Here is a 17,804-nt window from a genome sequence, read left to right as displayed (position 1 = left end):
TATTAATTGGTCTAATTTCAATATTGCCATGTCTCAGGGAACAGGGAGGCCTGAGGAGAGAGGGAGAGAGATGGGGAACAGGCAGGTGGTGGAGCAGTCAGAATATACACAGCATTTATCGACTACGTTTACTGTCTTTTATGAGTGCGGTTCATGGCGCCCTAAAACAATTACACAATAACATCAAAGATCACTGATCACAGATCACCACAACAGATGTAATAATAATGAAAAAGTACGAAATATTTCAAGAATTACTAAAAGGTGACACAGAGACACGAAGTGAACACATGCTGTTGGGAAAATGTTGCTGACTGACTCGATCGACACAAGGTTGCCACGAACCTTCAATTTGTAAACAAACACAGTGTCTGTGAAGCGCAATGAAGTGACGCACAATAAAATGACGTATGCCTGTACATCATTAGCTAACTGCCAAACTACTGAACATCATGGCCCGGCCACGTCGACATGTAACCTTAACTCTCACAGCCAGACTTGCTATTGTCTCACCTCTCAGCATGCGTTACTGCCTGAAGGACACAAAATAGTTGGGAGTAGAATTTTTACTATTGCTGTAAATGCAAAATGCGGGATAACGACAGAGTTGGTAATTGAGGAGAAGGTGTATACCAGAAAATCAACTACTTTTATGGGCAACAATCTTCCCAACAGCGGAACATGTGGCTAAAACTTCCATCCTTACTTTCCACATCTACACACAGTAACTCTCAGTAAATGTTATTTTTGTGATTATTATTCCCGTAGCCAATATTTCATTTAGTTGATACAGGTGATAATTAATGAACTAGTGTTACTTATCAAATATTGAACTAAATGAATTTCTGACTCCACTTCCACAATCTGATCTTGGAGTAGTGCACTGTTATTTTGCAGTAAGTTTGTTTTCCTTTTACGTGCGGAGTCCTTTATTTCAGAAACTCTACTGAATACCACTGGTTCTTTCATCTATATTTAATTCCCCTCAGAAAACTGGAGTCTTCCAACCACTGAATCATCAGTACCTTTAGAGGCTAACTCAATGTATCAGACATGAATTAGCACCTCTCTTAAGCGCTCGTGGATCAACAAAAATGAAAAAGGGCACTGTCATACCAGGGGATTACAAATAATAATAATACTTTAAAAATAATATACAACTACAAAAATCAAATGGTAGCTTAAATAATCAGTAAAAATAAATATTTGCTAATTTTTATCATTTTACATATGATCTGATAAACTATTGCCATGTATACATAAATTATTTTGGCTATTTTTACCTGCTTGATCTTTGAATATTTTTGATATGACGACAGGGACCTTGTGTTCAGCACCTCCCTGAAAGACACAGTCAACAGAAGAAATATGCGGTTAACATAACTTTTTTGAAAATGAAAACGTTCATCAAAAAGGGAAAGTAGGAATAGTAAAATTATGTTCATACCTTTATGCTCAGGCCCAAGCCGCCAATAGGCTGTCTGCGAAGTGTAACAGTTCTGTGCTTTAAAAAATTTTAGAAAACAAACTAAGTTTAGGTTAAAGTGCACTACCAGAAAATGAATATATAACTTAATTTACACTTAAATAAATGTTTAAAATATATTTCCAAAGCAGCATTGCTTAAATACTATAACCAAAAACCCCACTGCCTTTGGGTTGATGCTGACTTATAGTGACCTTATAGTAATAAAAATATTTTAAATCTCCAATTTTCTTCAGCACATATGGAAATAAAGGTATTGATAAAAGCAAGGCCTATTGCATGAATTATTTAAAACCCATATAAAAATCCTGCAAAGTTCGCCAAATTATAGCCATTTTACATATAAGAAACGAAGGCTCTGACAAGTGAAACGACCTGCCTGTGTTCTCCAGAAGTTGCAATGTAAGTTTGGGTCTCTCTATCTTTAAAAGCTTTTTCTACTAATTCCAAAACTTGCTCCCTTTTCACTATACTTCTCTGCCTAGTTCAATTATGCTTAGGTCGACTTTTAAATACCAAAAACCAAACCCACTGTCATCAAGTCGATTCTGACTCATAGCGGCCCTATAGGACAGACAGTAGAACTGCCCCGTAGAGTTTCCAAGGAGCGCCTGGTGGAGTCAAACTGCCACCCTTCTGGTTAGCAGCCCTTGCACTTAACCACTACACCACCAGGGTTTCCAACTTTTAAATAAAACCGAAAAAAAAATCAAACTCATTGCCATCGAGTCAATTCCGACTAAGAGTGACCCTAGAGGACAGAGCAGAACTGCCCCATAGGGTTTCCAAGGAGTGCCTGGTGGATTTGAACAGCTGACCTTTTGGTTAGCAGACGTAGCTCTTAACCACTACGCCACCAGGGTTTCCAACTTAATTCGTGAATTGTCAATATTTTTTCATGACCTATGTTCATTTTTTTTGTTGTTGTTCATAGTGCCTAAATTTCAAGGTGAAAAAAAAAAATGAAGGCGATGATAAAACCTAAACATACAATAAGCCCTTAAATGGCTCCTGAAATGTTCAGAATCTCCAGATCTTTTACATATTAAATTATATATAGACATTTTGTTACAGTCTAAACTGACTGAAGACATTTCTAACCTACTGCACCAAGATATGGTGGAACCACTCAACACTGAGAGGGTCCTGAGACTAGATGGATAGATACAGAAAAGGATGGTTTTACCTCAAAAGTATACTATGGGAATAATGAAACTGACATGTATCCTTTTAATTTTTAAGTGACAACTTAAGAGCTTCCAGGCTGAACGACTCTTTAAAAAGAGTTTATGTAGGAAAAGGAAGATGAAGGAGTAAGAAGAAGGATGGATAAATCTGTACGTAACAGCAGGAACACCCCTGAGCTCATGTTCCACGTGTGGTGTGTGCTCACTGCCAGCAAAAAACATGGGCTGATGAGGAAACCTGTCACAGCATTTAGAACATGTGTTCTCCAAACCTGTAAGATCCATTGGTAATTTTATTCTTACAAATGAGTGCATTATGAGCTCAAAGTAAAGAAACAAAAAATTATAGCAAATATACCTATTATTAAGGGTATTTACGAGAACACATTAAATAACACTGCAATTTAAAATTTCACTCTCCCTCTTGAGCTTTTTTGAGCATATAATATTAATCGGTGAACTACTTATAAAATCATACACAGAAAAAGAGCTTTATTTCAGGGTCTTTCTCTTCTCAGCAATGACTTTTGTCTTTTTCCTTGTCCTAGGCTATATTCCAAATGGAAGAGACTGGTGAATAGAAAAGTTAAAGTTATTCCTAAAACACAAAAACTATGGTTTCCTACTAGAAACATATTCTAAGTATTTATCTGAAATGCCAGGAACACTTTTCATTCATATTTTAACCAAGGACAGCAGAAGTCGATTGTAGTTTAAATCCCATTGTGATGGCAAATGGTTCCGGAGGGTGTTTCCATTGAGAAGGGAGAGGGAAATACTCCCATGTATCAGAAGTCTACCGTTTTCTCTCTTACAAACGCAGAACCTTAGCTTTCTAAGTAAGTGTTTCACAATGATTACGAACAGGCAAAAAGAAGGAGGGGGTCCCCATTCCTTCACTCATTCACGGGTTTATTTAATAAACACTGAAATCCCACCATGTCCAAGTGTGGGAATAGGAATAAAAAGAATCCATCTGCTAATGGTTCCTTTGTGGGACTCAATAATATGTCATATGCTTCTAAGAAAAAATATATATATATGAGCCACAGTAGATTAGATAATTGGGGTGGTACAAATAGTTCTCTCTCTCATCTGTTAACCAAAAGGCTGAAGGATTGAGTCCATCCAGGGGCACCTCAGAAGAAGGGTCTGACAACTGACTTGCGAAAAATCAGCCATTGGAAATGCTACGGACCCCGATCCTATTCTGACCCGCGTGGGGTCATCATGAGCGACAGTCATCTTGAAAGCAACTGGTTTCCTTATATTACCCAGAAATATCTGCTACGCTCAATGAAGTTTTTCAATTTTAGCCTTCAAATAAGCATTTGAACCTCACTGACAGCAAGCAAATACATGTCAGAGAAAATATATTTTGAAAAGACACAAGCTGGCGTTTGCCTCAGTAGACTTTACCAAACAGTCGTAGCATACATTTTACGGCTGTCATTTCATTCACTGCAGTGCTGGTGGCATAGTGGCTAAGAGCTATGGCTGCTAACCAAGAGGTCAGCAGTTTGAATCTACCAACCGCTCCTTGGAAACCCTGTGGGGCAGTTCTACCCTGTCCTAAAGGGTCACAAGGAGTCAGAATTGACTCCACAGCAACAGGTTTGGTTTTTCTGGTTTGTTTCATTCATTCATAGAAAATTCTTGAAGCATCAAGAAAATGGTCACCTGAGGCAAAACGAATGAACTCCTACCAAAAATCTGGACTAATTCCTAACAGGTGAGGTAAAAAAAAACTACATCATTAATGTTCTTTAATGTTTGTTTAATAAAGCTTGAAGAACCTATTATCTGTTAGTCTGCCTAAGCTCCTATTTTGATTTCTTCAAATATTTGCTCTATGCAATCTGCTAAAATATCCATTTCTGTGCAAATTTGGGCCGACCATTTAAATCTCTTTGTTTCTGCATCTGTAAAATGGTGATAGTAATACATTTCCTACCTAGGAAATCAAGAAAGATAATTTGTGGAAAGTATGTTATAAATTATGAAATTCCATAAAAATCTCAGACGCATTTAGTCTCTTCTTAGAGGTGTTCCTCTTCTCTCTCTTTTAAAACCACCTCATTCAAGCATCAAAGAGGTCTAGTTTTTCAAAGTTCGGAGAAACCATCTGGCCGATCAATGCGGTCATGTTTTTATAAATGAAGATGATATATATAATTACTAAGGTTCTAAATATGATTTTAATATCAACACATCTAAGAACTTACTTTACTTTTTCAAACACAAAAAGTTAATAGGAAGCAAAACTTCTGCAGCTTTTAGTTAAAACTGTTCACGCTGCAGCCCAGCTAAAGTTACTATATTTATTTTGTGCCCGAATTTAGGATCCTATAGCCAAGCTAGAGCTGATCGTTTTATTTTAAAGTCACAAATAGAATTTCTCATGATGGTTCTGTTAACAAATATCCAGACAGAACCTATTGCTATGAAAAACTATTTTCTAATTAAACTAAAATAAGCTATTATTTAATTAGTTCATTTGGTATATGCTTTTAGAGTCAACTGCAGGTCCCAGAAAACCAACTGACACAGAACGTTCAACTAAAAAGAAAAATAACGGCCAGATCTCCTCTACTGACATGTATGTTGACGGAAACATGGCTTCTTCACTTTCCATATTGAGAGGCCTCATCGCTAATCAAGGAATGAATTCAAAACACAATCAAAATATATAATAATGCTTCTTAAAAATGAAGTCTCAATTCTAAGGTATTTTGTTCAATAAATTTTCAAACTGAATCCAGTTCTTTTGTTTACATATATATAAGATAAAGTCTTTGAGAAAATATTCTTCTGTATTTTATCATTTAATCCCAAACCATGTTTTGACACTTAATTCATGTTTACATCTTGGTAGCTGAAGTCATTCTAATAGGACATAGGTATTGTCACATTATCTTCTGACTACAAATATTTTGAGATAGAGCTGTCTTCTAAGACAGATCATTCTTATCCTTTATATAGTTTTCATCAAACAAACAAAAAAATGATGTAAGGACACTGACGGATTAGATTTCTTAGTCTAGCTGTCTAAAATATTGTTTTTTTCAGGTTCTTTTTGAATGATATATGATTTGGCACGCATTTTAACAGTTAAACTATGGACTTAACATTAATTTAAATTTAAATTTGTGACACCTGCAAACTCGTTTTCAGATTTGAACACTGCAACTTCCAGAAAGGCAAATTCCTGTCTGTTATAAAAATAAGCTTTTTGCCACTCTGCCAGTATGCCACTAGGCCTGTTGCCTCTCTGCCAACAGGCAGGGCTTATTCAGTTCAAAAGCTGTCTCCTCACACAGACAATCTGAAACTCTGACACTCCAGCTCCTCCTTCTTCCTGGTCCTCTCCAACCAACTCCCATCCCTTTTCTCAGGACGTTTTGCTTAGAGACTGCCCGCCTGAGCCAGACCTTACTTGTTAAGAAGGAAATTAACAGGTACGAATGGCCAGTCACAGGAAAGCAATTTTTTTTTTTCAAGGTATAATTGAAGGGCTGGAATGAGAAATAAAAAATTTAAGGATTTAGAGAAAGAATTTTCTAAAGTATTTTAGTTTAGAAAAAAAAATACGTTCGAAAATACTTTCAGTACTTTAATTCAGGGGAAACAAAGGGTTAATGGATTCTAATATTTTGAATAGGTGTAGGGGATGGGAGCACAGGCAAATCAGGAGACATTTTTTCTTATGTCGAGTTGGATATTCAATTACCACACTCTTTAAGATATCTCTCAGGATGGAGGTTTTGCATCTCTCTTTATTCTTTTTAAATAATTCAAACACATAAGGTTTATATAGTGAGATAAAGAATCTGAATTTCCCATCAGATATATGTAAATTACTTTTTAAAGGTTTGAAGATACTAAGATTTCAATTCACGTGTTGAGTCAAAGTCATATTAAAAAAAAAAAAAATTGCTGTCAAGTCAATTCCGACTCATAGTGACCCCAGAGGACAGAGTAGAACTATCCCACAGGGTTTCCAAGGAGCAGCTGGGAGATTCCAACTGCTGACCTTTTGGTTAGCACCCGAGCTCTTAACCACTGTGCCACCAGGGCTCCAAATCCATATTAGAGGGATCTAAAAATCAATAAAGAATGTTTTGTTGTCGTTAGCTGCCGTCTACTTGGTCACCACTCATGGAGATCCCACACACAACACAACTAAATGCTGCCTGGTGCTGAGCCATCTCCAGCATCAATTGCAGATCAAACCACTGTGAGCTATAGGGTTTTCACTGGCTGATTTTTGGAACTGGATCAGGAAGCCTTTCTTTCTAGTCTATCTTAGTCTGGAAGGTCCACAACTCATAGTGACCTTATAGGAAAGAGTAGAACTGCCCCATACAGTTTCCAAGGAGCGCCTGCTGAATTCGAACTGCTTACCTTTTGGTTAGCAGCCGAAGCTCTTAACCACTGCATCACCAGGGTTTCCGTTCAGCATCATAGCAACACGCAGGCCTTCAGTGACAGATGAGTGTTGGCTATGCACGATGTGCACTGGCCAGGAATAGAACTAGCCTCTCCGCCATGGAAGGGGAGAACCACCACTACGCATGATTTCTAAAAGTTCCTTAAAACTCTTAAATGAAATTTAAACCAATAAAATATTCATACAGTATTTCAACTTCACTATTATTCATGTTGGTATCCCTGGTGGCACAGTGGTTAAGAGCTACGGCTGCTAAGCAAAGGCTGGCAGTTCGAATCCACTAGCTGCCCCCTGGAAATCCTATAGGGCAATTCTACTCTGTCCTACAATGTTGCTATGAGTCAGAATTAACTCGACGACGACAGGTTTGGTTTTTAATTATTCACGTAAAGCTGATGAGTAACTAAACAGACATTATTATCCTTCCACTTTATTATTTGAAATATTAACAAAGGAAATTCAGCATATATGGATGAATTTATTTTGAGAAATCTATTTCATCACTGAAAAGTAAGATTTAATGAAATAAACAGACTGGAGATATTGAAAATATAAACTGTACTTGGTGTGCTTAAATCCAAACAAGAATATGCAGCAAATATATCAATTACCTTTTATTTGTATATGAAACAGAATAGATCTACATGAAGCAGGAAATATTTATATGTATGTGAATAAAATTTTTAAAATATATGCTCTTCATGCAAATATATATATAAATGATTTAGAAAATTAAATGGAATAATACACACCATCAGTATAACCACTGGGGAAAATGGCAGGTGAAGGGATAGAAGAGTGAGGCTCCAGTGTATTTCCATTAGTCTACTTCTTTTTTAAAATGGAGCCTTCTGAAGCAAATATGGTAATATGCTGATATATAATAACTATTAATGATAATATCATGAGGTTTTGTTTCATTACTTTTCAACTGTTTCTTGATTTGAAAAATTATGTAATTAAAGGAAAGAATAATAAACCTGTTTAGCAGATTATGCAAGATACCTTTGTTGCTCTGATTTTTAGGTGTTTAAAGTTGTATTTGAATAACATTTTTTGTGTTTTCATTTCCTTGTCAAGAGTGCATGCACACACAAACACACACAGAGATATACAAACTATTATTTCATTTTTAAGATAAACCTTGTTGTAAACTTTCATAAGAACTATGGCCAAGCTATCCACTATTTTAATGTTTTTGTGTTTTTTTAACTTACAATTTTGCTCATTAAAATGAGAAATAATATCGGTACTATTAAAAAGCATTTTAACGCGCTAACTCCATAACATCAAAAGCTGACACAAAGTAGAATTTACAAGAGTCAGCCACTGTATAGACTATGTTAGAGGTAAATTCTAGATATTTTGCTGATGATTACATTTCATTAACTGTCCTTTTCAAAGAGACTGCCAACTTTTCTTCTGTTGGGATAAATTTCAAAACACCGGTTAAATCTTACAGCTTTCTACATTCAATACCTGTGATGTTTTGCAAATCAGATGCTTTAGGATTTGCCTTTACCACTGCCCTGGTAGCGTAGCAGTTAAGCGTTTGGCTGCTAGTCAGAAGGTCAGCAGTTCGAATCTACCAGTCGCTCTTTGGAAACCCTATGGGGCAGTTCTAACCTGCCCTATAGGGTCAATATCAGTCAGAATTACCTCAACAGCAACAGGTTTGGTTTGCTTTTGGTTTTAGCAGCAAAAGGGCTATATGTAATACACAAAAGATGCCCTAAAAAATAAAACAAAACAAACAATATAACCAAACCCACTGCCATAGTAACTGCCCCACAGGGTTTCCAAGGGGTGCCTGGTGTATTTGAACTGCCAACCTTTTGGTTTGCAGCTGAGCTCTTAAGCACTGCACCACCATGGCGTAGGGTTAGGACTCCTTGCTCATAATGCTATGGAAACAATTCTTTTGAAAATGAACCATTCAGCAAAAGAACAATGGCCCCTGTTAGTCTGAGAGAAATAATATTTCAAAGGAGAATTTATCCTTAACCCTAACACATGTAGAAGGGTATTCAGTTATTTACATAAGCAGGATGTCTATTAATTTAAAGCAAGTCAGTCAACAGGTAGGTAAGGTAGGTGGTGTGGGTGTGTGGGTAGGTAGATAGATATAGATAGATAGACAGACAGATAGATGATAGGTAGGTAGACAGGTAATTTCCCCTGGGACAAAATAATGCTATAGTGAGTGAATAACTCATATATAAAATTTGAGATGGGCCTATAACCTCAAATTATCTTATATGATTCTTCAACTGGTGGGCTAATCACAAAAAAAATGAAAACTCAAAATTATATGTCTGGTTTGTTTCCAGAGGTAATAACTAATGATCTTTATATGGCATTACAACTTTACAAATATGAGCATTTGTCCTAAGTCAATGAGTTTGTTATGAGAAGAGGCCTAAGATATCTACTGAATCTTTACCTGACAGACTTTGAGTTCACCCTTCATAAGCAGGACACAGATGAGACTGGGTAGACTACAGGGATCTTTTGAATCAAAAGTTCAAACTAACAGGACAGAACAGGTAATGCGTAAACAGACCAAGCCAATTTACTATATAAATATATATGTAGAACTTGGTTTACAGAAATTTTTTTTAAAAAGTGGAATTTTGGTTGAGGTTTGGGGGAAATAGAAAAATTAAGAAACTAGTAAGTGTCTGTTACTAATCAGAATCTCAAGTACAGGAAAAGATATGATGAGGAAATACATCTTTTTAGTTTAAAAGGGCCGCCACTAAGTTACGGGTAGGTTGGCTGAATGAAAAATTATCTTATGGGAGATCAATCATTAGTCTAAATTTGAGGGTATAATATAATAAATATAAGGTGTAAGAATCTTAAAAATTTGTAAAATAAAATATTAACATAGATGGAGTGGTACAGGTACTGCCAATTTATGGAGCCAAAGAATAAGAAGTAAATGGGAAAAACAATGTGGATATAGATTTAAGTGGATAAGAGGATGAAAAATATCATCTATTTATTACAAACAAGCAATTATAGATTTTATTTATCCATCAGAAACTATACCACACTCTATTGGTAAGTGTCTTGATAATAAATTCACCTGTTTTGGAGAGTTTAACGTCCTTAATTTAAATTAAAATAACAGTTCTTTGATATCCTTCACATTACTTGTAATATAAGTAATGAACCAACTTAAAAAAAATAATTTTAACAAGCTCAGTGGGCTACTGTGATTTATCGAAACCAATGTATAAATGCCTCCTGAAGGTACAGAACCATGCAATCAATTCAATTACTGCACTATTAGATGTCATTTAGTGATCTTAATTTACATGTTCCAAAATGCATCTATTTATCCACTCATTCAGTCACCTGGTCAATTGTTCAAAAAACACTTCTGACACATTTTCAAAATGTCAAGATACATTTGGGAAACAAAGGCACAAGAAAGCATGGTCTCTGACATTAAGGTACCGGAGTGTCAAAGGAAATACACAATTATCTGCAACACTAGCAGAGGTCCATAATGGAGTGTGGACAATGATCTAAGCAGTATTTACAGGGTAAGAGTAAGCTATAATACTATAAGGTTAGGTTAGGACAGCATATGATATGCCTTGAATTCAGAGTTAAAATAGTCTGGACCTAATTATAATATTTAATATGAGTGCACAGATTTATGACGTTGTTGTTGTTAGGTGCCATCTAGTTGATTCCGACTCACAGGGACCTCACATACAACACAGCAAAACACTGCCCGGTCCTGCACCATCCTCACAACCCTTGTTATGCCTGAGCCCATTATGACATTAGCCAGACAAAACCTTCCAATCCTACACCAGTTACACCAGTACTACACAAACTCTTCCAGAAAATGGAAAAAAGAGAAAACCTTCTTACAAAGTAAGTACATAACATGGATAACAAAACCAGACGAGCATATCATAAGAGCAGACTTCTTTTTATTTATCTCAGTTGGAGTCTGTTGGACTCCTAAGTCTAAGAATTGATGTCATTCATTAGTTATGTAAAATTCTCCTCCATTGTCCCTTTGACCTCATTTCTTCATCTCCATTTTCACTATTCTTTTTCATGGATCTCTGCTGAGTCAAATGTTCAACAATCTCCCTCTGTTCTCAAGGTCTCTTAACCTTTCTTTTAGGTTTTCCAACTCTTTGTGTTTCATCCTGTGTAATTCATTAAAATCTATTTTATAGTTTATTAACTTTCTTTACATTTCTAATATGCTATTTAACTGGTACTTGAGATTGTGATTTCATTTGTTTTCGTTTTTATTTCTATATATTTCCTTAGGTTTCTTTTCACATCTGCCAGAGCACTCTGTAAAACCACTTATTCCTTTGCCACACTTTTTAGACCCTCTTTTATGTCTTCCAACATTTTTTTATGTCTTCCAACATAATAATCATACAGTTTATATAATGAATCTGACAATTTGAGAATCTTATGTCTCTGCAGTATCTGCAATTTTTAAACTTCTGTTGTCTCTTGCTTATGGTGATTTCCTTCTTTGTGGTTTTATGGTTTCTGTGGACTCTTCAAAGACTTCTTTGAACATTATTCTTGAGAAGTAGCTGAGGCCTGGATTTAAAGTACATCCCTCCAGAGAAAATATGCATTTTTGCTTCTGTACAGTGTCTGGGGGGCCGCCAAACCTGACACCACTTTAAACTTAATTGTCAACTTGAGATTCTTCAGGCCACCTAAGTGTATAAATTCCCACACCAAACCCAAATGAGACTAGAGTTGCAATTCTTTAGGGATATTTTTTTTTTTTCTTCCTCTTTCTTCCTGATGAGACAGTTGCATATTACCGCTGTACTCATTCTGTTTGGTAGTTTTTTGTTTGTTTGTTTTTTCAAGTTCACTCACTAAAGTTGTGACATTTTTAGCATCCTTGCTTTATGCAAGTGAGAAATTCTGATCAATCCTTCTATCTGGCTAGGTCTCTAGGTTCTGTCTACCAAAGTCCACATTAAAGTACTATATCTAGGTTACCCTGGATTAGCAAAGGCCAATTTCAGTGACTGATTACCTCCTATATTTATACTTTTTCAATAGTTCAAGTAACATTTTTAGGGTTTGGTACTGCTTTTACTTCCTTGGACATTTTGAACACAATATGACTTTTTGTGTTGTTATATTCACTAATTTTATCACACAGTATTCCTTAGATTATAAATTGGCAAAGCAGTACAACAGATTACTTATCTGAACTCTGTAATTAACTTTGTGATCTTAGATCAATAATTTTCTCTTCTTGAGTCTTGATTTCCTCAATAGTAAAATGATAAAATGGAATTCTCTAAAATACATGTCAACTCTAAGCTTGCTGCGGATCCACCAGGTGCTCCTTGGAAACTCTGTGGGGCAGTTCTACTCTGTCCTACGGGGTCGCTATGAGTCAGAATCGACTTGATGGCACCGGGTTGGGGGGGTTCATAAGCTTGCCATGATTTAAATTACTAAATAGAACATAGACATGTATTAAAACATCTTTCAAATTTTAATTTTCCTACCACAGTCATTTAAACCACCAACATAAACTTCCATTTAGAAAAAATAATTATCTCAAATGTACACAATTACAAAAATAAATAAACAATCCAAATAAATACTCTAGAAATGTGAGAAAAAGCTTGCTCTTCCTTATTACATATTTCTTCAGGATACAACTAGAGAATGAGATTTACAAGCACTCAAAATGCCATGTTGATGTGAAAGGATAGGAAAATAAATGAAATATTGGATTTGTAGATTCTAAACTATGATGTTGAATCAGAAAAACTTTTTAATTTTGACATCTTTTTTATGTGATAAAAATTGCATCAATCATTAACTGATAGTGTTTACTTTTTCTGTAGGTTCAAGAAAACAAAACACAAGTCTACCCCCCTTCATGTCTCTTCTCTACTGAGCAAACAAAAATATAAGTGCAACCAAAGATTGAAAGTTCAGTGTAAACTCTGAATTGAGCTTTTAAACAACCAAATTCTATACAAGCTCATCTACTGGATAAATGTTGAATCATAAAGCAGGGTGATTTTGAAGTCAGCATGGGTCCTTACACTGAAATTGAGCTGGGAATGTAAAACCCATTTATATAGTGCTATTTGCTATTAAGTAAAAACTGACCTTGAACTACAAATACCAGTCTGAACCGTACATGTCACTTTCATGAGAATTTTGAAGTAGCACGTAGAACTATGTAGTTGTGACTGATGCGTCAGACAACATAGAAGTCTGAGTGAATGAGTTACTTGACCTCAGTATCCCCAAGTTTTATCCCCTATACTATGGGGATCATAAGGGTACCTATTGCATAATTATCTTAGGAGTTTTAAGTGAATCCCTGTATGCAATATGCTCACAAAATAATACATATTTCTAATCATTTGCAGTAGGAGTATCTACGACTTGTAATCCAAATGATGAGCTCATTTCTGCTTGACTGTAATATCTATATTGTGTACTTAATCTCATATGTACTGAGCTGAATCTGATAGTTAATTTTTTATCTTTATAAACCCAAAAGGCCCACTCATTCATCCTACTGATGGATCATAGAATGATTAGCTCTTCCATTTCCAATCCTAAAAGTATTTAAAATGGAAAACAATGGTTCTCAACCAGGTTCTTGATGAAAGTTAATGTGAAAAATGTTCAATAATGTGGACATAATGAAAATTCCTATGTTTTGAGAACCCCAGAGAGATATTCTACCTCTGATTCTAGAAATAGCTCTGACCTTTTTAAAAAGTAGTCCTTTTCATTCTCCAAACACATGATAAATTCTCATGGGAAGAACAGTTTTATTTATATAACTGACTGAAGAATGCAGGGTTTCAACTGTCTTTAGACAAAAGGAATTAGTCCCAGTATAATTCGTAACTGAGATATATAAGAAATTGTGACCTCAGTAGCTGAATATGTTCTCCTGTAAAAAAAAAAAAAAAAAAAAGAATTTTTTCTGAATTTCACACCCTCCCTTCCCCAATTTCCAACACAGGGATGCAAGTTTATTCACAAATTTGTTCACTACATTTCTAAAAAGCAACAAAGATAATTATTAAGAATAAAACTGGCAGAGAATGGTTGGGGATCCATATTAGTTAGGTGTTCTAATCTACCCTGACTCTTTGAGAGCAGGGAATTTTAGTCTAAAGTCCATGGATGTTTTCAGGTATCAGTAAATCCCCTGAAATTGTATGCATAATTGCACAAGTATGAGCATACATTCATTTTTTCTTAGGAAGAAGTCTATAATTTTAATCAAGAGCTTAGTCTTGGGAAGAAAATCTGATACTTAGGAATATTAAAAAAAAAAGAGTAATGTATTTTTTTTCTGCCCTATTACAGTATAAAAAATTCAGTATTTTTTCTGGTAAGTTGAGTGAGATTTTCTGTAGTTTAAAATGTTGTTAATAGGAAGAGCAAATTTTGAAATGGGTCAAAAAAACTCTTCCTCAGTTTCTCCCTCTTTCCCTCCTCCCATCATTGGGGAAAGGAAAAACTGTCAAACTAATAGTGGTAGGGCTAATCGGACTAAGTTGGGAATGAGATTTGCCTACAGTTTTTTTAAAGAAGTAAGACTCAGAGTTTAGTGGGAATTTTATAAGAGCTCTTAAAGTGCAACTGGAGTTTGGAGAATGAAGAGAGACAAGAGAGGATAAGTTCCAGGTCTGGGTCTAAGAGTGAGGGAAGAAGAATAGAAAGGGCAGCATACTCATTTTCACCCTCTTTTCTTTGTTTTCACCAGTCCTACAACTGTAGAAAGGATCCTAGGCTGGAGGAGGTGGCATGAATTGGGTGGACTTGCCAATGTGCCACGGGGGCAGAACAGGGTAGATCTGAGCTCTAGGCAACAGAAGAAAGGGGGATTTCAAATGGAAGACAGGGGCAATGCTGTTCATAAACAGCAATACACATATAAGATCCAAATAAACCCAGTGCTGTCAAGTCAATTCCCACTCATAGAGACCAGATCCAAATATAATCTGAAATTACTAATATGTGGGTAATCATATTGTTCTTTCTCAAACTAAGCACTTTCTCAAAAAAAAAAAAAAAAAAAACCATCAAATTTTGCTAGCATCTTTAGTCTTCAGGAAATACTGATCAGAGGATTGCAAATGGGATAAAAAATACCTGCTTGTTTCATTTCCAAGGTCAAGGTCATGAGGACTCAGAAGACTAGTCATGAGGGGTCTCCAGAGACTGTACCTCCAAAAGAGCCAACCATGAGTTGAAATATTTTCAAAAACACACTGAGAAGACCTTCCTTTCAACTACATGATTTTTTGAGTATCAGTTTTTTGTAGCTAAGGGATGTAATTAAAGGAGAGATTTATAAAGGACCCCTGACTAATGCTGGCACATAAAGCTGAAATTATTAAGCCTACTAGAAGGAAAATTAGGAAATTGAATTTGATTTTAATATAATATATTCCATTTGCAGTAGTCCTCTTTGAGTTAAACCCTTAGAAGTTGTCAAAAATATGTTCCTTAATATTTATTCAGTATTCTACTGCATCAAATAAATAAATTTCTTTTCCTTAAGAAACTTTCATTTGTGAGCGAAGAGTACCACTGAAGCCAAGAAGGACTATGCTTCCAGCATGAAAATGCTTCCTTACAGCCACAGATGCAAAGGTACAAAGTTGATACCTAACGCTGAGAATACCTTCTTTATTTTTCATTGCATGTCATTTGAGATAAAACGCTAAAGTTATTATTCTTTTAATAAGCACCCAAACCCACTGCCGTCCAGTAAATTCCAACTCATCGCGACCCTAGAGGACAGAGTAGAACTGCCCCATAGAGCTTCCAAGGAGCACCTGGTGGATTCGAAGTGCTGACCTTTTGGTTCGCGGCCGTAGCTCTTAATCACTATGCCACCAGAGTTTCCTTAGTAAGCACGGTATTCATTATGCATTTTTATTTTCTAATTAGAATATATTGCATTTCATATTGTGATATTTGGGGCTAATTTTTATTTAAAGCTCTTCAAAGGGTATGTTTTAACAAAGAAATTAAGAAAGCCAGGGAGCAAGTAAATGATCCAAAACATTGCCTTCGAGTTGATTACAACTCATAGCAACCCTACTGGACAGAGTAGAGCTGCCCCATAGGGTTTCTAAGGGGTGACTGGTGGATTTGAACTACCAACCTTTTGTTAGCAGTCTGAGCTCTTAACCACTGTGCCACCAGGGTTCTGAGTAGATGATACAACTTTGAAAATAGTATTTTAATTGAGTATAATCAACACCAGTAGTTAGGAACATTTAAAAAATGGCCTAGTATCTTTCCATTAGCAACCATTCTTGCACGATAATTTTTAAATGGCTTTCATCTGAATAAGACCTTCTTGGCTCATAAATTCAAAGCATTTTTGAAGCACACCACTGGAAGCATGGAGATCCAGAAGCACTTACATTTGCACTGTGATTGCTTCCACTAACACAGACGACATCTTGTTTCTGAATAGTTAGTACCTCTTTCGTTAGCTTCAGCCGGACGTCGTAGGCGTTTTCAAACCCTTCATCATACAACAGTGCAATACCAGTTTTAGTCTGTAGAAACAAAGTGGAAATACAAATAAAATGGATTGAGTAGGAGAGAACCATTACTGATGGCAAATTATCAGCTGCTTTCTTTTTAAGAACTTTCTAAAAGACACATGTATATTTACTTAATATGAATCAGAAGATGTGTATTTATTCCACATGGATTCTGATTAACTTAACACACACACACAAATAATCAAATTTTGAATAGATGGTCTAAGGCACTAGCTAAAGGCCTTACACAAAATGTGATTTTGTTTTTTTATTGCCAGTTCTTAAAAAAAAAAAAAACTACAAAAATGTTATTTCACACTTTAGATTAATGTTTCTGCATTCTAGAAAGGATTTATTTTTCACTCTATTAGATAAAGGTGAGAAGGAAAATGGTAATTTAGGGAAGATTTAAATAATACTGTATTTGTACAGGAGCCCTGGTAGCATGATGGTTAAGAGCTCTGCTGCTAACCAAAAGGCTGGCAGTTCAAATCTACCATCCACTCCTTGGAAACCCTGTCGGGCAGTCCTGTAGGGTCACTGTGAGTTGGAATCAACTCAATATCAATCAGTTTGATTTTTTGGAGGGTATTTGTATGAAGCTTTGTTGATTTAGATTAGGAAAGTGACAAATTTAAAATAGCCACAACATTGATATCATGGTTTAAATAATTAAATAGAAATCAGCTTCATTAGAAATGTTTAAATGCAGTTTCCTGGACCTAAACTTTTATAGTGGTTGCTTCTGGTGAATGAGGTTGGAGATGGAGTGGAAGAGATTTGTAGTTCCCTCACTCAAGCAATATAGTTTGAATTTGTTACAAGGCATTGATCAGGAGGGAAATTAAAATTATTAAAGATGATAAATGAATCATATATCATTAGCAGATAAATAACACATTAAGTCAGAAATGTATCTTTGGACAAATTAGAGAAAGGTGCCTTTCTCTGTGGAAAAGTTGGGCAATCAGAATACATGCTCCTGCCACGAGGCAGGTGCCCCGCTCCCTTCCCTCCAGGCCACGGTATTGACAAGGGGAGTAGAATCATAGTGCTGACCCATTGAGCATCCATGTCCATGTGCCTCTGGGCAGGACGCAACCCAAAGA

At 35.8% G+C, this 17,804-nt stretch overlaps 1 protein-coding gene across 1 annotated transcript in view; it reads right to left on the bottom strand.

The window, feature by feature from the left end:
• Positions 1-16,874, bottom strand: part of SNTG2 (syntrophin gamma 2) — a 312,764-nt gene extending 295,890 nt beyond the window's left edge. The window contains exons 1-3 of the mRNA XM_023550388.2: positions 16,570-16,874; positions 1,448-1,504; positions 1,284-1,341 (exon numbers count right to left, since the gene is read on the bottom strand). Of these exons, the coding sequence (XP_023406156.1) occupies positions 1,284-1,341; positions 1,448-1,504; positions 16,570-16,761 (307 nt within the window). The 5' untranslated portion in view covers positions 16,762-16,874. The remainder of the gene's footprint in view (positions 1-1,283; positions 1,342-1,447; positions 1,505-16,569) is intronic.
• Between the last annotated feature and the right edge of the window lie 930 nt (positions 16,875-17,804).

Source organism: Loxodonta africana, chromosome 12, assembly GCF_030014295.1.
Source record: "Loxodonta africana isolate mLoxAfr1 chromosome 12, mLoxAfr1.hap2, whole genome shotgun sequence".
Lineage (NCBI taxonomy): Eukaryota > Metazoa > Chordata > Mammalia > Proboscidea > Elephantidae > Loxodonta > Loxodonta africana.
Note: the sequence above shows the minus strand (reverse complement) of the source record. Positions and strands in the feature narration are given on the sequence as shown.